Consider the following 16,541-nt stretch of genomic DNA (forward strand, 5'->3'; position numbering starts at 1 on the left):
TGCTCAAGTGAACCGCCCTGAGACCTCCAGGTATGGAGCAATATATAAATTTGATTAATAATAAGTAACATCCCACACACTGCTTGGGGTTACAGGGTGTCATTTGGGATTCCCTCATATTGAGCCATAATGGCTAGAGGCGGCAAGGGAGTGGCAGTGCTGAACTCCCACACTGGGCAGAATGAATGGCTTGGGCAAATCGCAGTATGGTAAGTTTTTCCACCTGTAAAGGGGGAATGCCGGCATCTGCTTGACAAATTGTTAAAAACCACCCGAGAGAGATTTCAAACCACCTGGCTGTACAGACAGCAGTAGACACGCTCTGTTGCTGTCTTGCTTGTTCTCCCACCCCACCCCACCCCACCCCAATACCTACCCCGACCTGGCCACCATGTTCTTGGAACAGAGAGAAGGGTTCCCCTTCCCCATCCAGTTTGAAATGGCTGTTTTGGGCTGAACACTAGCATTTTGCCCTGGAAAAAGCATGAAGTGTCCAGCATGCCTTTGTATTTTGAATCCTTCCACTGCAAACTTGAATTGGGAGGTGGGAAGGGAAATGGCCAGCCAAAGTTGCTCTGGATCCATTCACAGCAGAGAGATTGACACTCAAGGAGAAGGTCTTCCTGATAAGGCAATGGCCCTCATGCACTTTTCATTTTGGAAATTAAGCAGGGAGAGTGGCATGGGCATAGCCAGAATTGTTGGGGGGGGGGGGCAGAACCTTTGTTTGCTATGTGTATTTATTGAATTGTATTGATTGGGGGGCAGCTGCCCCCTTTGGCTATGCCCATGGAGAGGGGGCGAGTCTTAAGGATTTGAGAGGGGTCAAGTGGCTCCCTCTGGTCACATGTCCTCCATGACCTTTCGGCTCTGGCTTTGCAGATCTAGAGGATTGTGCACACCCACACAGAACTACCCCTGCCCCCACGTTCCCTTCCTGAGATCTGGACCCTGAGAAGCCAGGCCCAAAGCACAACTCGAGATCCAAACACTTTAAAAAACATTTTATTTTGTTTTTGTGTCCTAAAAACTTGTTCTGAACTACAGGAAGCTCACAAGTTGTAACGTCCTTCCAGTGTTTGCTACATCAAGTCTGCCTCCCTCTTGAAGGAGCTGTGAAACGGAGCCTCCAGGGTGCGAACGTAGAGATCTCCTTTCCTGAAAGCTGAGAGGGCGGGACTGAGCCAAGATCTTTGCTGCTGCACCTGTTGCCACAGCATCCCATCCTGACAGCACAGCCAGTCACCTCCAGCATCTAGCACCCAACTGCAAGGGGTGTCGTGAAGCCTTTGCACAGGAGGCGTCACCATGCCAGGCCAGCCTGGTCTGGCTGGGCCTTTGGTGCCATACTGTCTTTTAGGAGCAGACAAATAAATAATGAGTCTCTGGATCCTGGCAGCCTCCTGGTGCTGGGCCACATCTTGTTTGGCCTGGACACCAGTGGGGGAAGTGCTAACGTCCAGTCCAATGCCTAACTGGCCAATGAAATCCAGTCTGGGCCAGCGAGGCGTCTTATCCGAGACGGAGGCGGAAAGTGGCAATCTCCATGGGGTCCAGGTGGACAGAGGTGCTGTTGGGGGAGGTCGTGGCCAGCGGGTACATAAGTGTCAAGGAGGAGGGCTGCAGGGAGGCCAGTTCAAGGCCCTGGAAGAGGCCGCCCAGGGATAGCTGTTGGGGACACAAGAGGTTAAGAGAGGGGGGTCAGCACAAAAGCAGACTCCAGTCCATGCAAGCCAGAGGGAAGTAGCCTACCATTCAGTCAAGAAAGCAAAGCTCCAAGACAGCAAAACCCAGCATCGTTGGCTGCCACTTGCAGTAGCCCAAGGAACCCATCCTTCCACCCTCCCTAGAGCACATAGCTCTTGCTCCCTCTCCCATGGGTTGCCCATTCCTGCCCCTCTCTCCCTCAGAGGCCCCATGGCATCTCCCCACTTACTGTGCCATGGGTGGTGGTGCAGTTGAATCCCAAGTTCCTGGCCTCCAGGCCACAGTCAAAGCCCTTTCGGTGCAGGATCAGAGCTGTCTCAGTGGAGGGCAGTGAATCGTCCTGGAGAGAAAGGCATGGGTGTTGGTCATAGAAGGGGGTGGGGAGAGAAAGCAGGGCCCAGTGCAGAGGAGAAACAGGCAGAGGCTGGGTCAGGGTGAGCTGTGATTCCCACATTGGGCAAATGACTCTTCTTTTCTCCCTTCCAATGCTAAACTGGCTCCTGGTACATTTCTGAGCACGATTCAAAGTGTTGGTGCTGACTTTTAATGCCCTAAATGGCCTCAGCCTAGTATACCTGGGCCTTTTTCATAGTGGCACCTGCCCTGTGGAACGCCCTCCTATCAGATGTCAAGAAGATAAATAACTATACAACTTTTAGAAGACATTGAAAACTTTAAGAAGGCAGCCCTGCATCGGGAGGTTTTTAATGTTTGATGTTTTATTATGTTATGGAAGCTGCCCAGAGTGGCTGGGGCAACCCAGCCAGATGGGTCGGATATATTATTATTATTATTATTATTATTATTACGCTTCTAGAAAGCTGTCACTGATCCCCATCAGCGCCCTCCCACCCAGGGGGCAACTCACCTCTCCTTGCAGGGTGCGCAGGTTGAGAAGATGGAAGTCACAAGGCAGGGGGCCCGAGAGGGGCAGGAAGGGCCTCAGGGTGGGGGGCGGTGGCTTCTCCTGGGCAACAGGCATCACCAGCACCTCAGCATTCAGCTGCATGGAGGTCAAGTGGCTGAGCAGAGATGGGAAACTCGTTGCCTGGACAGCCTCCGCCTGGGAAGGAATGAAAGCCCAGCAATGACAGGCAGGTTTGTATCCCACCCCCAGGGGCCAAAGATGCTCTGGGGGCCAGGAGGTCACCCACAGGAAGCCCGCCCTCCCGCCTTCTAAGCTATAATGACCACTGAGCTAGGAGCCGGGCTACCACGCACACACGGGCACAGAGGTGGGCCCAGCAGCTACGTCACCACCAGCTAGCACACCAGACAGGGCCGGGCTTTACCTCTTGGCTGTTGGCCTTGTGGATGGGAAAGACCAAGTCTCTAAGCATGGAGGCCAGTTTGGAAAAGAAGCTGGAGCTCTGGGTGGAAATGGGGGCAGGGAGAGGGGCAGTGAGAACAGCCATGTTACAACACGATCCGAAGGTACACAGCCCTTGCAGAGCAAGAAGACCAGGAAAAGGCCGTCTCGCCTGGGCTGGAGGGGCTCCTGGCACATGTGGGGGGTAGGTTCCACCCCACAAAAAAAACCCCTCTCTTTTACATGCTACTCAGGGCAACAGTCTGCTTCCCACTTCCCTTGTTTTGAACCCAGCCTGCCAGGGACTTCCTTCTGCTGACTGCACATGGTGTTTCTTCCTCTCACTGCTCAGCAACTTTCTTCGGCTGCTCCATTTCACACACCCCAGGGCTGATCTCTGGGGGCATTCATGCTTCTCCCTAGGAGAAACTGACCACCCCACTCTCTCCACACTCAGTCATCTGCCTTTTTACCAGCGGCTGACAGGTGGAACCACCTTTACGTCTCTACTGCAATTGTTCTGAAGGAGACCCTGCAGTTTGCCCTCTGAGAGCCAAAATCACTATTGCAAACACTGTTGGAATGTTTTGAATTTGTATCATTCAGCATTATTTTGTACTTGCATGCATCTGTTTATTCTCGGCAGCCTTTCAGCTGAAATACAACAAAGGAATCCTGTCCCCAGGATGAAGAGACTCACTTCTCCTTTCTCTTCCCAAACACAGCAGACAAAGATTGGAAGCGTTTTGTGTCTAGCCGGTTTGCTCTGACTAAAGCGCTGCTGGAATGAACGAATGGGTGCTCTGCAGTGTGTTGCAGGCAGGAGTTCCAAGGAAGAGTGAGTGAAAGGGCAATATGCTGAACATCCTGGGATGGAGGAATAATTCATACAACAGGGAAAATGTAGGGATTTTGAGCTAGCTCAAGGTTCCATCAGCCTGGCACAGGTGGTAGAACGTAAGACTTTTATCATGCAAGATGAACTCCCAGCTATGGGATCATCTGTGTGGGAACTGCTGTGGCTTCCCAAACACAAAGAAAAATCCTTCCTGAGGGGTGCTTGCAAGTGTTGCTGGTGCCCAGGAGATTAGCAAGCAGAAGCGGCCAAGTGCCACTCTTGAGCTGTAGGGCTGGCCTGGGCCCCAAAGGAGCCTCAGATTTTGTGTCCTTCTGAACGTATCAGAGAAGCCTGGATCAAACTCTACACGTTTGTTGGCACTCTGAAAAACCCAAGCCAACTAGCAAGGGAGAGACAGGTGCCTGGGCAGAGTGGCCAGATGCAAGGGGTGCTGAACACCCAGTCCTTGTACCTTGCTTGCCGCGCTGTGTCGCTCCAGGAGGAGGCGGAAGCGGTTGCAGGTCCGCTTGTTGTCCTTCAGGCCTTGCCCGAGGCCACGGTTGTCATCCTGCATGAGGCGCCGGTCCAGAATCACCTCCAGCTGGCCTGGAAGTTGAACCAGGGAAGGGAGAGGAAGGAAAAGGGGGGAAGTAAGAGGAGCTCTAACCTAGACAGGTGTCCCACTTCTGACACACAGGGGGATCCTGCCAGCAAAGCAGCAGCTGCTGAAGCCCCAACACAGACCCCCTGCGGCTGACCTCCCATCCCACAAACTGCTCCTCCTCCCCACTCAGGCTTCTGGCTCAGTCCCAGGAGACCCTACTATCCCTAGACATCAGAAGAACATAAGAGTCTGCTGAATCAGGCCCGCAGCCCACCTAGTCCAGCATGCTGTTCTCACAGTGGCCAGTCAGATGCCTGTGGGAAGTTTGCAAGCATGATCTCAGCACAAGGGAACTTTCTCCCCTCCTATAGTCTCCAGCAACTGTGATTCGGAAGCATTACTGTCTCCAATTGTGGAGGCAGAGCACAGCCAACCTGGCTACTAGTAGCCATCAATAGCCCTCTCTTCCATGAATTTCTCCAATCCTCTTTTAAAGCCATCTAGGTTGGTGGCCATCCCTGCCTCCTGTGGGAGCGAGTTTCACAGTTCGAATCTGCCTTGCAAGGAGAAGGACTTTCTTTCCTCTGTTCTGCATCATCCAGCTTTCAGCTTCACGGGATGTCTGCATTCTAGTGTCTTGGGAGAAGGAGATGTCCCAGGCCTAGTGCTTCCCATCTACAGCCACCCCAGGAGACAGCTTTGCCCACTGTCCCAATGCACTAACCACTGCTGAGGCTGGAGACGCCCAAGGCTTGGGCCGTGTGCAGCGTCAGGCGGCTCCGTGCATCTTGGATGTAGGCCATGACCGGCATGGGGTAGAAGTTGGCCTGGAGAGGCAGCTTCTTCAGGTACTGGCGAGGCTGGATCTGCCAGGAGAGGAGAGTGCTGAGAAGCCAAGGGGGCAGGCAGTCCCTCTCCAGCCTCTTCGCAAGGGCGGCAGGGTGTGTGTGTGTTTTCAGCCTCCCTCCCTGCCCATTACCTGAAAGCCGTTCAGGTCAGTGAAGAAAGTGCCTTTGCTCTCAATATCTGTGCTAAATCGCAGGGCCAGCTCCTTGTTGATGTGGTCTCGGATGTCCACCAGGCAGGAGATCTCTAGGGACAGGCCGTCGACGCCTGCAGGGAGGAGCTCAAATCAAGCAATGATGGGAAGCAGGGCTTGCCTGCCTGCCCATGAGGCAGGTGGAGGCAGCCGCCTTGGGTGACCGAAGTCCAAGAGGAGGTGCCCCCATGGGATCCGCAGCTGCCCCACCACCACTGTCGCTGGTGGAGAAGTGGCGCTGGCAGTGGCTTCTGCCATTGTTGTTGCTACTTTATGGCTGCCACCCTGGTAAGGGAGGCTTTGGCGGGGGCAGCACAGTGGGATGGGGTGGCACCTTCCCTTGTCGCTTCAGGCGGCAAAACAGGATGCATCGCCCCTAAGGCAGGGATGGGACAAGCTCTCCACTGCTGCTCTCTCCCAGTCCCCAAAGCCCCGTACCTGCCACGTTGTACAGCCGGACCACCTCCTGGATGTGCTGGTAGTAAACAGCCACCTCTGAGAAAAAGGGTCCCTCTGTCACCCGCACCACAGGGGGGTCCTTGGGGACATAGGGCTGCAAGGGAGAGGAACATCAAGGAACTCTCTGCCACTAGAGATTCAGCAGACGCCTCCCAAGCAAACTGTTTAAACACCTGCTGATTATTATTTTTTAAATTCTGCCACGCCTAAGTAAGCAATTCAGAGCAATTCCTCCCACAATGATTATCTGATTGTCAGTTTTTAGCTTTTGCTCTGCTTTCACTGTATGGTATTATGTATTTTTGTTGAAAACCACCTTTTGGTTTTTTTAATGAAATAGTGGCATGGTGGCATTGTGGTCTAAAAACCACAGAGCCTAGGGCTTGCCGTTCAGAAGGTTGGCGATTTGAATCCCTGCGACGGGGTGAGCTCCCATTGCTCAGTCCCTGCTCCTGCCAACCTAGCAGTTCAAAAGCACGTCAAGTGCAAGTAGATAAATAGGTACTGCTCCAGTGGGAAGGTAAACGGTGTTTCCATGCGCTGCTCTGTTTCGCCAGAAGTGGCTTAGTCATGCTGGCCACATGACCCGGAAAAACTGTTTACGGACAAACGCCGGCTCCCTCAGCTAGTAAAGCGAGATGAGCACCACAACCCCAGAGTCGTTCGCCTGGACTTAACGGTCAGGGGTCCCTTTACCTTTACCTAACATTCTAAATAAATAAATAACCAGAACAGGCAGGCGTTCTTACCAGGGGGAGGGTCTGGATTTCATTTCCCATCATTTCTAACCTGCCTTCTCTTACCTCCCTTTTCTTACCAAAGTTGCCCCTTTACCAAACATGACATAGGTTGCCTGGAAGCCCAAGAATGAAGCAGACAGAGAGGAACGTTGGTCCACTTGGGAGATTTTCAGGGGCGGAATCTCTGGCATGGAGGACTCCACCTCCCTTAAAGGCATGAGTTCAGCCTGCCCTAACCTGGTGCCCTCCAGATGTTCTGAACTACATCTCTCATTAGCCACAGGGTACCATATGGAAGTGCTGGCTGGGGCTGATGGGAACTGTGGTTCAAAATGTGCGGCCTGGCCATTTTGTCTTAAACTGCGTTTATAGTCCAAAAGAGAGGAAGTGGGCTGTCTTCTGTGCAAACCAGGACAATAATAATGCCAGCCACAGAAAGTGAGACACCAACACCTGGTCTAAGCTGGGAATCATTTCCCCCCAACCAGCCCACCTACCCAGGAGATGTCCTACCAACCCCAGCCCCCACGGGGGCTAGCCCTGCCCAGACCTTGGCTTCTCCGTCAGGCAGGAAGAGGTAGGCACCGCTTTTGTCTTTGGTGCTCCGGGTCCCATAGATGAGGAACTGTCTGCTCAGCTTCTGCTCCTGGGCATCGCCTGCCCGGTGCACACTCTGCCAGGGAACAAGTGGAGTCCTGGTGAGCACAGGGGCCCACAAGGGGCCCTCCCCATGGCCGTCAAGCTAAGCCGCACCTGCCCACCTGGTGGGCCCACCCTCACCTTGAGGGAACCGCTGCCCCCAGAGAAGCAGGTTCGCATGTGCTGGTTCTCCAGGCAGAAGTCCTCCGTGGCCGTAGGGATGACCCGCACCGGGAAGGTCTCATGCTTGTGCACAGGGAGGTCGCGCCCGTGCAGGAAGAGGCGCACTGAGGACTTCAGCGTGTTGTGGCTGTCAAAGGACTTGCTCAGCTGCAGGATGCTGAGGCCCAGGGCCGGCAGGCGCATGATGATGGACACCTGTCAATCAGGCAAGGGCAGCAGCAGTTCCCATTGCTCCCTCCAAGCACACACATTTGATGCACTACAAGGGGCCCAGCAGCAACCTCCAGCCGCCAGGTGAGCAGCAGAATTCCCTGTACAAATCCTTGGGGAAGAGGCATGCCAGTAAGGCTTAGTGCGCCCCAATGGTAAACTCACAGGAGCAGCCCAATGGGAAGATGGGAGCCCATCAGCATGGAAGGGCACCTGGGCACCTTCTCTAGCCAATTTCCACCTCCGACAACGAAGAGCCTGGTGGTGTCTAGAAGATTATCAAGCTATGGCCCTCCCAAGCCCCAGGTGGCTGAACACTGTTGTCCCCACTTCCGCCTTCCTTCCCTCCAGGCTCTACCTGGTAGACATCGGGTGCCATGTCTGTGGCAGAGGTCCACTGGGCGCTGAGCTGCACTGCTAGGGGCTGCCCCTCCTCATTGAGGACCCGGATACGAGGAGTGTTCACCAGCAGGGACACAATGCTCAGCCGCTCCTGCTCCAGGGGGTTAAACACTACCACAAACCTGCAACAGAGAACAGGGAGGCTGCAAGATTGGCCAGTTTGGTCCGTCCCTCCCAGGCTCAAGTCCGTAACCCCATGATGTCCCAGCCCAGGGCCCAGGATACCCGCTTCCCTGCTGTGTCTCCTGCCTGCTCCCTCCCTCTTTTCTCAAGGTCAGCCCCCCCCCCGCCCCACTCACCCACCCACCTGGGTGTTGCATCCAGCTTGATGATGGTTTTCTCTGGCAGGGAGTCCTGATTGAGGCGGGCCTCATCCTGGAAGAGAGAATGGGTCAGGCTGAGTGACCATGGGGTCTAGAAGCACAGGGTAGGACCTCATGAGCTGCAGCCCCCTTGCCATGGTTCCCTCTCCCTGGGGGCTGCAGAGCTAGGCCTCCCTACCCCATATCTTCTAGATCGCTCCCTCTGGGCACAGAGGAGCAGGGGGCAGGCTGTGACTCACTGCGCCAAGGAAGGGCACCGCCAGGTCGTAATGGTAGGCCTCCTTATCTGCCAAGACCAGGTAATGGGCAGCATTGATGATGACCCGCTTGAGGTTCATTAGCGAGTGGAGCAGCCTAGAAGAGGATGGGGGAGGGGAGAGAAAGATGACCACGAGGCCATGGGGCACAGAGCCCCACTGCCACACCCTGGTTGCAAGGAACCCATGCCAGGCCTACCAACGCAGGCTAGGCCTTACACACACCTGACCCCATAGTCCACTACCACTGCCTCCTTGGCAGTGCCAGTGATGGCATCGTGGTGCTGGAAGAGGCCCAGGTTGCGCCGTGCGTCCGTCAGCATGGCGTAGTCTGAGAGCGGGTACTTGCTGTCCATGCCGGCGTGGCGGGCATGGCTGAGAGCCAGGCTGTACAAGATCTCGGCACCGCTGGGGGGAAAGATGTGGGGGGGGAGGAAGAGGCTTGTGAGTGAACCTTGTTCTCCCAGAGAAGATGCCAGGCAGGGAGGCTCCTCCCTCCCCTCTGACTCCCACCCCACAGACCCCTCACCGGAGATGAGCCTCCAGCACCCTGCCCATGCTCTTGTAGAAGGGCCGGGAGGTGTAGTAGCCAGTCCAGTAGTGGTCCTCTCGGTCCGCGTAGGAGAAGAAGTCCCCGCTGACCACAGGGAAGCCAGGTGGGCGCATTCCAGGGACGATGCCCACTTGCTTGTACAAGGCGTCAAAGTAATCCGAGAGGGTCCCAAACTGTGCCTGTGGGGAAGGAATAAGCTGAAACTGCATCAGAAACCTTGGGGGGGGGGAACACCCAGTACCTTGGGATGGTGGGGAGGCCCCATGCATGACATGAGAAGAAACTGCCCCCCAGAGCCCCAGAAGAAGACTCCGCCCCAAGGATCTGGAGTAAGGCGCTCTGCAGCAGCCACCTCTTTCTCCCAAAGGGGCAAACCACCCCACCCTTTCCCAGGAAGCGCCCCACTCGAGCCAAGGTGGCTGTACCTGCACATGGAGATCCGGATGGGCGTTGAGGAAGTCAAAGAGGCGCTGATAGTTGAGGAACTGGGCATCCCACTCCTGGGGCTTGTCGTAGCGGAAGTCATCCCCCAGCGGCACCAGGAGCACTTTGCTGCGGTACAGCTTGGACTTCTTGCGGTACTGGTCAAGCAGGAGCTGTGCCCTGCAGAGAGGACGGGTGGTCAACAACCAGGACCAGGACATGCCTGGAGGCCTGGCTGACATGGTCTGATCTTCATGGCCAGAGCCAGAGAGGCAGGAGGAAGCATCTAAACTATGGCACTTGCTGCCACATGGGGCAGTGGTGGCCACCAACTTGGACGGCTCTAAAAGAGGGTCGGAGAAACTCAACAGGGGAGAAGGGTCTATCAATGGGTGCTGGTCACAATGGCTATGTTCTGCCTCCGAATACCAGCTGCTAGAAAGCACAAGTGGGGAGAATGCTGTTGTGCTCTGGCCCTGCTTGGAGGCTTCCATAGAGCACCTGGTTGGCCACTGTGGGAACAAGATGCAGGACTAGATGGGCCTGTCCCAGCAGCCAGGCTCTTCTTAGGAGATGCTGGAATCAGGAGGAGGAGGCAGTTGGTCAAATGGTCCCCAAGCACTCTGGGCTCTGTGGGGGTTGCATCATCCCTGGAGGCACAGAACTCAGCTAGGAGAGCAGAGGGCAGGTGGTTGATGGAAGAAGCAAGCAGGACCACCACCCCAAAGAGCCAAGGATGACCATCAGAAGCCACTCACCGCTCAGCCACATTGGCACTGGTGATGGCCTTGGGGGGCACTTTCCAGGGGCAGTTGATGCGCCCCCCCGGCAAACGTTTGAAGTCGAACTGGCAGCAGATCTTGGGGTCAGGGCCGCAGGTGTGGGGCACGTCGTAGCTGTAGAAGGGCATCATGTGGCACAGGATGTCGGTGCTGGAGTCAGGATCTGAGGGGGGTCAATGCCAGGGTCACTCTGTGCTGCTCAGGAAAGGCCCCGGGCAAACAGAGACTGAGGAACTGTCAGGAAGAACATTCGCCTGCCACCAGCAGACACACCAGCAACATGCAACAGCACACACCAGGCAAGGGTGGAGTCCAGAACCCCACAGAAGGTGTGTGTGGAGCAAGCGACTCCCGGAAGCCGGTGCTGACTGCAGTGGGAGGAAGCCCCAACGGTGGGGATGAGGGACAAAGGACGCATTGGCCCCTAATGAGGGGGTGGAGGGCACTGGCAACCAGCTGCTCCAGCTGCCAAGCTATGAGGAGTTTGCAGGCAACTCTGCAGAGCCAAAAAGGGAGGTTGGGCATAAACAATCCAGGGGCCTCCACTCACACACCCCTCACCCCAACTCTGCCGCCACATGAACTCCAGATTCTGGGTTGCTGCAAAATGCTTCTTGATGGCGTAGTGGACCCGCTGGATGAGCATGCTGGTCAGATTGGCACGACGCAGCAGGTAAGGCATGGTGGAGCTGTGGCCAAAGGGGTCCACTGCCCAGCCAGAGCGCGGTGTCACCCCTGAAGAGCAAGGAGAAAAGGTAGGCGTCAGCAGCAGAAAAGGCAAGGGACTGTGTTTCAGTCGCTGTAACCTGCCCCACTTCAAACATACTCGAGATTCTGAAGAGCCATGTGAAACAGGAGGCTTGAATGCTCCTATGCTGACCCAAGTTATAATGTGGCACGCCTTGTACAGTGGTACCTCGGGCTACATACGCTTCAGGTTACAGACTCCTCTAACCCAGAAATCGAACCTTGGATTAATAACTTTAATTCAGGATGAGAACAGAAATCGTGCAGTGGTGGCACAGAGGCACCGGGAGGCCCCATTAGCTAAAGTGGCACCTCAGGTTAAGAACAGTTTCAGCTTAAGAAAAGACCTCCAGAACGAATTAAGTTCTTAACCCAAGTTACCACCGTATCTTGTATCCTTTGGGTCTGGCAAAGCAACAGAAGCTCTGCAGAACTACACACAGCAGAGGGGTTCACTATCCCCATCCAGTCTGAAGACCTCCATGGTGCTTTTCTCCATTCTATACCTCCCGGCACCCTCAGCGCTTCTGCCCGATTCAAGCACTGGCTGTCAGCACAAATGTGGCTGGTGCCACCCTGCCATCCCTGATCCGCCCACCCCCCAAACTTGGCCCAGTCTGCGCACAGCACTCACCAATGTTCTTCTCCAGCCACTGGTGACCCTCAATGAGCTGGTCGATCATGGCAAAGTAGTGGGAATTGGCTTCATCTGGCATCACCCACCCACCAGTTGCCATTTCTAGCTGCCCATTGCCTACAAGCCTGTGAAGGAGAGGTCAAGGTTAGAGGCAACCACCACCACCACCACCAGCAGCAGCAGCAGCAGCAGCAGCAGCCCAAGAGTGGACCACAGAGGAGGCAATCAATCAAGTCTGCCACATGAATATCAAGCCTACTCCAGGATACAACACTAATTATCTCATATCAATTGTAACATCTGTAGAAAGGACTTTACAACGTGAAAAAGAGACAATGCACGTACTTTTGTAAATGGGGAAAATCTTTAATAAAAATTATCTTCTTTTTTTAAAAAAAACTTACTTCAGCAGGATTTCTCATTTACATGAAGTATGTTCTTTCCATAAACATTTATGTTATTATTATTTATTAAATTTCTATAGCACACTTCGTCCGTGGATGTTAGGGTGGTTCACAACATAAAAATACAAGATAAGAATATAAGAACTGTGTACACTACACCTTGAGCTCTTTGGAGGAAAGGTGGGATAAATGCTTTTTTTAAAAAATGAAAGAAATATTGTCTTAAACATCTTCCTACCAACCATCCTAAGAGCAGGGGAAATGATGAGAGTTAACCCCTTCCTCCCCTCTTGTTACCTGCGGACAGCAGCCCGTTTCTGGGCGCTGATGTTGTCCCACCATTTAGAGAAGAAGGAGATTTCGGACCAGATGAAGCGTCGTCGAGGATCCTCCTGCAGCTTCACCACCATGCTGTTGAGGATGTGCTGTGTCTGGTCGAAGTAATACTTGTCAAATGTCTTGATCCAGCCTTGGGGAAGCAGAAAAGGGAACATCACTGCGGGCCTGTTTACAGCAGCCTTCCTCAACAAATTGCCCTCCAGGCACTCTGGACTACAACTCCCATCAACCCCTTGACGGCACAGCCAATGGCCGCCAGATTGGAAGAAGGTCAACGTACCTCTGCCTGCACACACATTTTGCTTCCTATCTTGGGTTCTACAAGTGCTAGAGACTCTGGGGATTGTGGCTCACTGGGATGAGGAGGTTGCGACTGAACCCCCTGCCTTCCCTGCAGATGCTTCTGACTACAAATGAGCCTCTCACCAAGCAATGGGGGAATGCTGCCTGGCGCCCCCCAGCTTGCTTACCTGGGTCATTGTGGGAATGTGGCACCACAAATACTTGCAGTGGTTCAGCGTCCCATTCGTGTGGCTCATAAGTGATATCAAAGCCTTGCTTCCACACCCCACCATCCTGGTTGTCATAGGGGAGCAACGCAGACACAGCCAACATCTGGGAAAGGACATGGGAGTAAAACCAAGGCACAGCAATGGAAGAGTCTCCTTTCCACCCACCCCAAGCCCGTCTGCCCTTAGCAGCCTCGCAGCTCAGGGCACCAGCTACTCCCCTTGCCTTAGGAGGCCCTGGGTCCTGCTTGTGGGCTTCCCTCCAGGGCATCTGGGTAGCCCCCATGGGAAACAGATGCAGGACAAGATGGATCACTGGTGGTGTAAATGACTATCATACTTTGAAAAGCTCAATGGATCAAAATCATCTATTTTGTTGAATTAATAATTTTAATTGGATTTTGAATAAACGTGCAATTAATTGTTACTGTCTTGAATTGAATTATTATCTTCAGCGCTTGTTTTCTAAAAAAAATATATTTAGGGGTACTCTTATTTTCCTGCTCATATTGAAATACTGCCCCTCAATGAGGCCAAACTTAGATTCACAAAATGTTTAGGGGTATGCATATCCCTGCGTCCCCCCAGAAAAAGCATTGATTTTCCTCCTTAATGTGTTGTGAAAACTGCTGTTCTGAAAACTCCTTTTAATAGAGGAGAAGTGTCACTGGGAATGAGTTTAGGGTAGCATAATTTTGGGAACCACTGTGCTGTCATGTGAACACCAAAGGCACAGGGGTCCTGCTTCCAATCAGAAGTGCTATGTTCTCCCTCTCCCTCCACCAAATAACACCAGTTGCTGGAAATGGCAGGAGGGGAGAGAGTGCTCTTGTGCTCAGCTTCAGCCCCAGGGTTTCCCTATTGAGGCATCTGGACACTGCAAGAACAGGGTGCTTGGCTGGATGGGGCCCCCTTTGGGCTGATCCAGCAGCAACTAGGTGCTTCTCATGCTCTTCACTCCTCTTTCCCTCTTCAACTCTTTCAGGCAGCACCATTTACACAGTCCTGTCCCCCAACCCCCAACCCCCACCCCACCCAGCTGACCTGCAGGTCTTCCTTCTGGTTGTTGCTCTTCAGTGCAAACTGACAATCCTGAGAGGAGATGGAGTAGAAGCTGGGCCGGCTCTCGGGAGGCAGGACCCAGGAGCCATTGGGCATGTGGAAAGGCAGCACCACCGGCTGGCCCTCCGCGTTGGCCGTCAGCTCCAGCACGGAGTCCTTGATGTGGCTGATGATTTCGTGGTTCTCCTCCAGGAGCTGCTCCAGCTGTTCAATCCGGTTCTGCAACACTGAAATCTGGCTCTGTGGGGGGCGGGGAAGAGGACGAGGAGCAGAAGAGGTGGCACAAGTAGGAGGAAGTTGTGAGCAGCCTGCCAACACTCAAGCCTGCCAGCCTTCTTCCTTGCCTCCCTTTGCCAAACACTGTCCGGCTGAGCGAAAAGGGACGTCCAGCGTGGCACAGCCACCTTCCCACTCTTGCCAGCAGTTGTGCAAGTGCAGCCAAGGGACTAGGGCTGGGGGGAACTCTTTAGAGTGTGGCAGGGGGGCTGCCGCTCTTCTCTGACCCTGCCGCTTCAGACCAGAGATTGAGCCACTGCTGCGGAGACAGTCAGGGACCCCAACCCACCAAGTCACTCTTGGAAGCCCTTGGCAGTGGCTCCTGTGTCTCTGCAAAGGGCACAAAGAGGGCAAAGCAGCAGGTGGAGGAAGGTCTTGCCCGCAACGCACTTACCCTGGGGAAATTGCCCCCATTCTGGTGCCGAGCAGGATCATGCTGGACCCTGTCCAGCATCAGATAGAGGGAGAAGACAGCCACGCAGAAGATGGCTGCCCCACACACCGTCACCTGCTTCTTCAGCTTCATCCCGGGGGTGCCAGAGGGAACATCTGCAACCGAGTCAGGACAGGACACAGGTGTAGGCATCAGTCCAGGCGGGGCCCCTTCTCCGGGCACTCCCCCTTTGGACTCCCTTTTGCAACAGCCCAGCCCCCTCCCACCCCACAAGGCCAAGGACCCCCATCTCCCCTGTACCAGGGAGGCCTTGCCCAGGCAAAGGAGCCTGCCTGGGACTGCCCAGCCCCTGCTCCTCCACAGCAAGACTTGGAGGGGCCGGCGGGCCTTCCAGCTCCCTGCCCCACCAGCCGAGCCCCGGGGCGCCAGAAGCCGAAAACGCCAGGCCTGCGCTGTCCAGCTGGGAAGGCACCGGCGCCCACTCACCTGGCCTGGCGCTGGAGGGGAAGCCGCGGCCTCTCCCTCGGCGCCCGAGCGCTGCCTGCAGCAGGCGCGGCTCCCGCAGGCCAAGCGAGCGCCGGCCGCAGCGGCCGCGATATTCTTAGCAGCTGCCAGGCCTGGAAAAGGAGGAGGAGCCGGGCCCGGGCGGTGGGGCGCTCACAGCGGCTCGGGAGCTGCGCGACCCGCTTTTCCTGGCCTGTGCCCGAGCGGGCAGCGCTGCAGGTTGCTCGGGCGCTCCGAGAGAGAGGGAAGGGCCGGCGCTCCAGCCAGCTGGAGGCGCATCGTCGCCGGGCACTGCTGGGTCCCTCCCGGCCCTGCGCCTCCCTCGCTGGAGTCCCCCGGGCCGCACGCAGCCCCGTCCCCGCCTCGGGGCTGGCCTTGGGGTGGGGAGAAGGCTTACTTCGGGGCAGGTCTTGTTCAGAGCAGGCGCCTCGGAGCAGCCCCGGCGTGCAGCCGACGCCGCCACCGGCCTCTCAGCGCAGGGCTGGCCATGGCGGAGGCGCAGCGAGAGCGCGCAGTCCCCGCACCCGCGGAGGCCACCAGGCTCCTTCCACACAAGCCCGCGGCGAGTCCCAAGACGGAGACCGGAGCCTGCCAACACTTCTCTATTACTAGAGAGGCTCTTCCCTCCAAGCTGGCGCAGGGCGCCGTCGGCAGGCCGGGCGATCACGTTTCAGGCAGGGAGAAAGAGAAGAGGAGGCGGCCGCTGGGCGGGCGGGGGCTGCTGGGAGTCGGAGTCCGAAATAGCGGGATCGCGGGGAGGCGAAGGAGCCTCCTGGTGCCCCGCTCCCAAGACCCTCCTGCTCCTGCTTGGGGGTTTCTCCCCATAGAATTGGGGCCCTGTGGCTTCCCCCCACCCGGCATGTGCAGAAGGGACGAGGCGTGCAGGCAGAACCAGGCGTGGGTGGGTAGCTACATATTTATTTATTGCGTTTAAATCCCACCTTTTTTCTTTAAGGAGCTTAAAGTTGCATGCATGGTTCTCCCGCCTTCCAAAGCAATCTTGTGAAGAAGGTTGGGCTGAACGGCAGTGCATGGCCCAAGGTTACCCAATGAGCTTCATGGCTGAATGGGGGTTTTGAACTCTGTGGTTTCCTAGTTCAACACTTTGACCACTGACCCATCCCTGACTCTAGTGTCAGGCTAGTTGAAGGGGCTGGCGGTGCCCATGGCAATCCTGCTTGTCAGACTACGGAATGACTCT

At 55.4% G+C, this 16,541-nt stretch overlaps 1 protein-coding gene across 3 annotated transcripts; it reads right to left on the reverse strand.

The window, feature by feature from the left end:
- Window positions 1–989: 989 nt before the first annotated feature.
- MAN2A2 (mannosidase alpha class 2A member 2) lies at window positions 990–16,129 on the reverse strand. 3 transcript variants are annotated; one of them, XM_081840524.1, is made up of 24 exons: window positions 15,738–16,129; window positions 14,837–14,991; window positions 14,149–14,406; window positions 13,066–13,210; window positions 12,554–12,725; window positions 11,850–11,977; window positions 11,030–11,203; window positions 10,445–10,631; window positions 9,689–9,866; window positions 9,240–9,442; window positions 8,936–9,118; window positions 8,693–8,807; window positions 8,438–8,505; window positions 8,087–8,252; window positions 7,477–7,713; window positions 7,247–7,369; window positions 5,936–6,050; window positions 5,438–5,571; window positions 5,183–5,324; window positions 4,327–4,460; window positions 3,000–3,077; window positions 2,576–2,770; window positions 1,937–2,047; window positions 990–1,668 (listed from the first exon to the last, which is right to left on the reverse strand). In XM_081840524.1, the coding sequence occupies exons 2-24, from the start codon at window positions 14,966–14,968 to the stop codon at window positions 1,513–1,515; spliced, it is 3,534 nt and encodes a 1,177-aa protein (XP_081696650.1). In that variant the 5' UTR covers window positions 14,969–14,991; window positions 15,738–16,129; the 3' UTR covers window positions 990–1,512. The 3 variants fall into 3 exon arrangements, with proteins under 3 accessions (XP_081696650.1, XP_081696648.1, XP_081696649.1); XM_081840522.1 differs by lacking the exon at window positions 3,000–3,077 and having other exon boundaries at window positions 15,738–16,126; XM_081840523.1 differs by lacking the exons at window positions 3,000–3,077; window positions 15,738–16,129 and adding an exon at window positions 15,323–15,456.
- Between the last annotated feature and the right edge of the window lie 412 nt (window positions 16,130–16,541).

This window comes from Podarcis erhardii (genome assembly GCF_964252035.2).
Source record: "Podarcis erhardii genome assembly, chromosome: 14".
Classification (NCBI taxonomy): domain Eukaryota; kingdom Metazoa; phylum Chordata; class Lepidosauria; order Squamata; family Lacertidae; genus Podarcis; species Podarcis erhardii.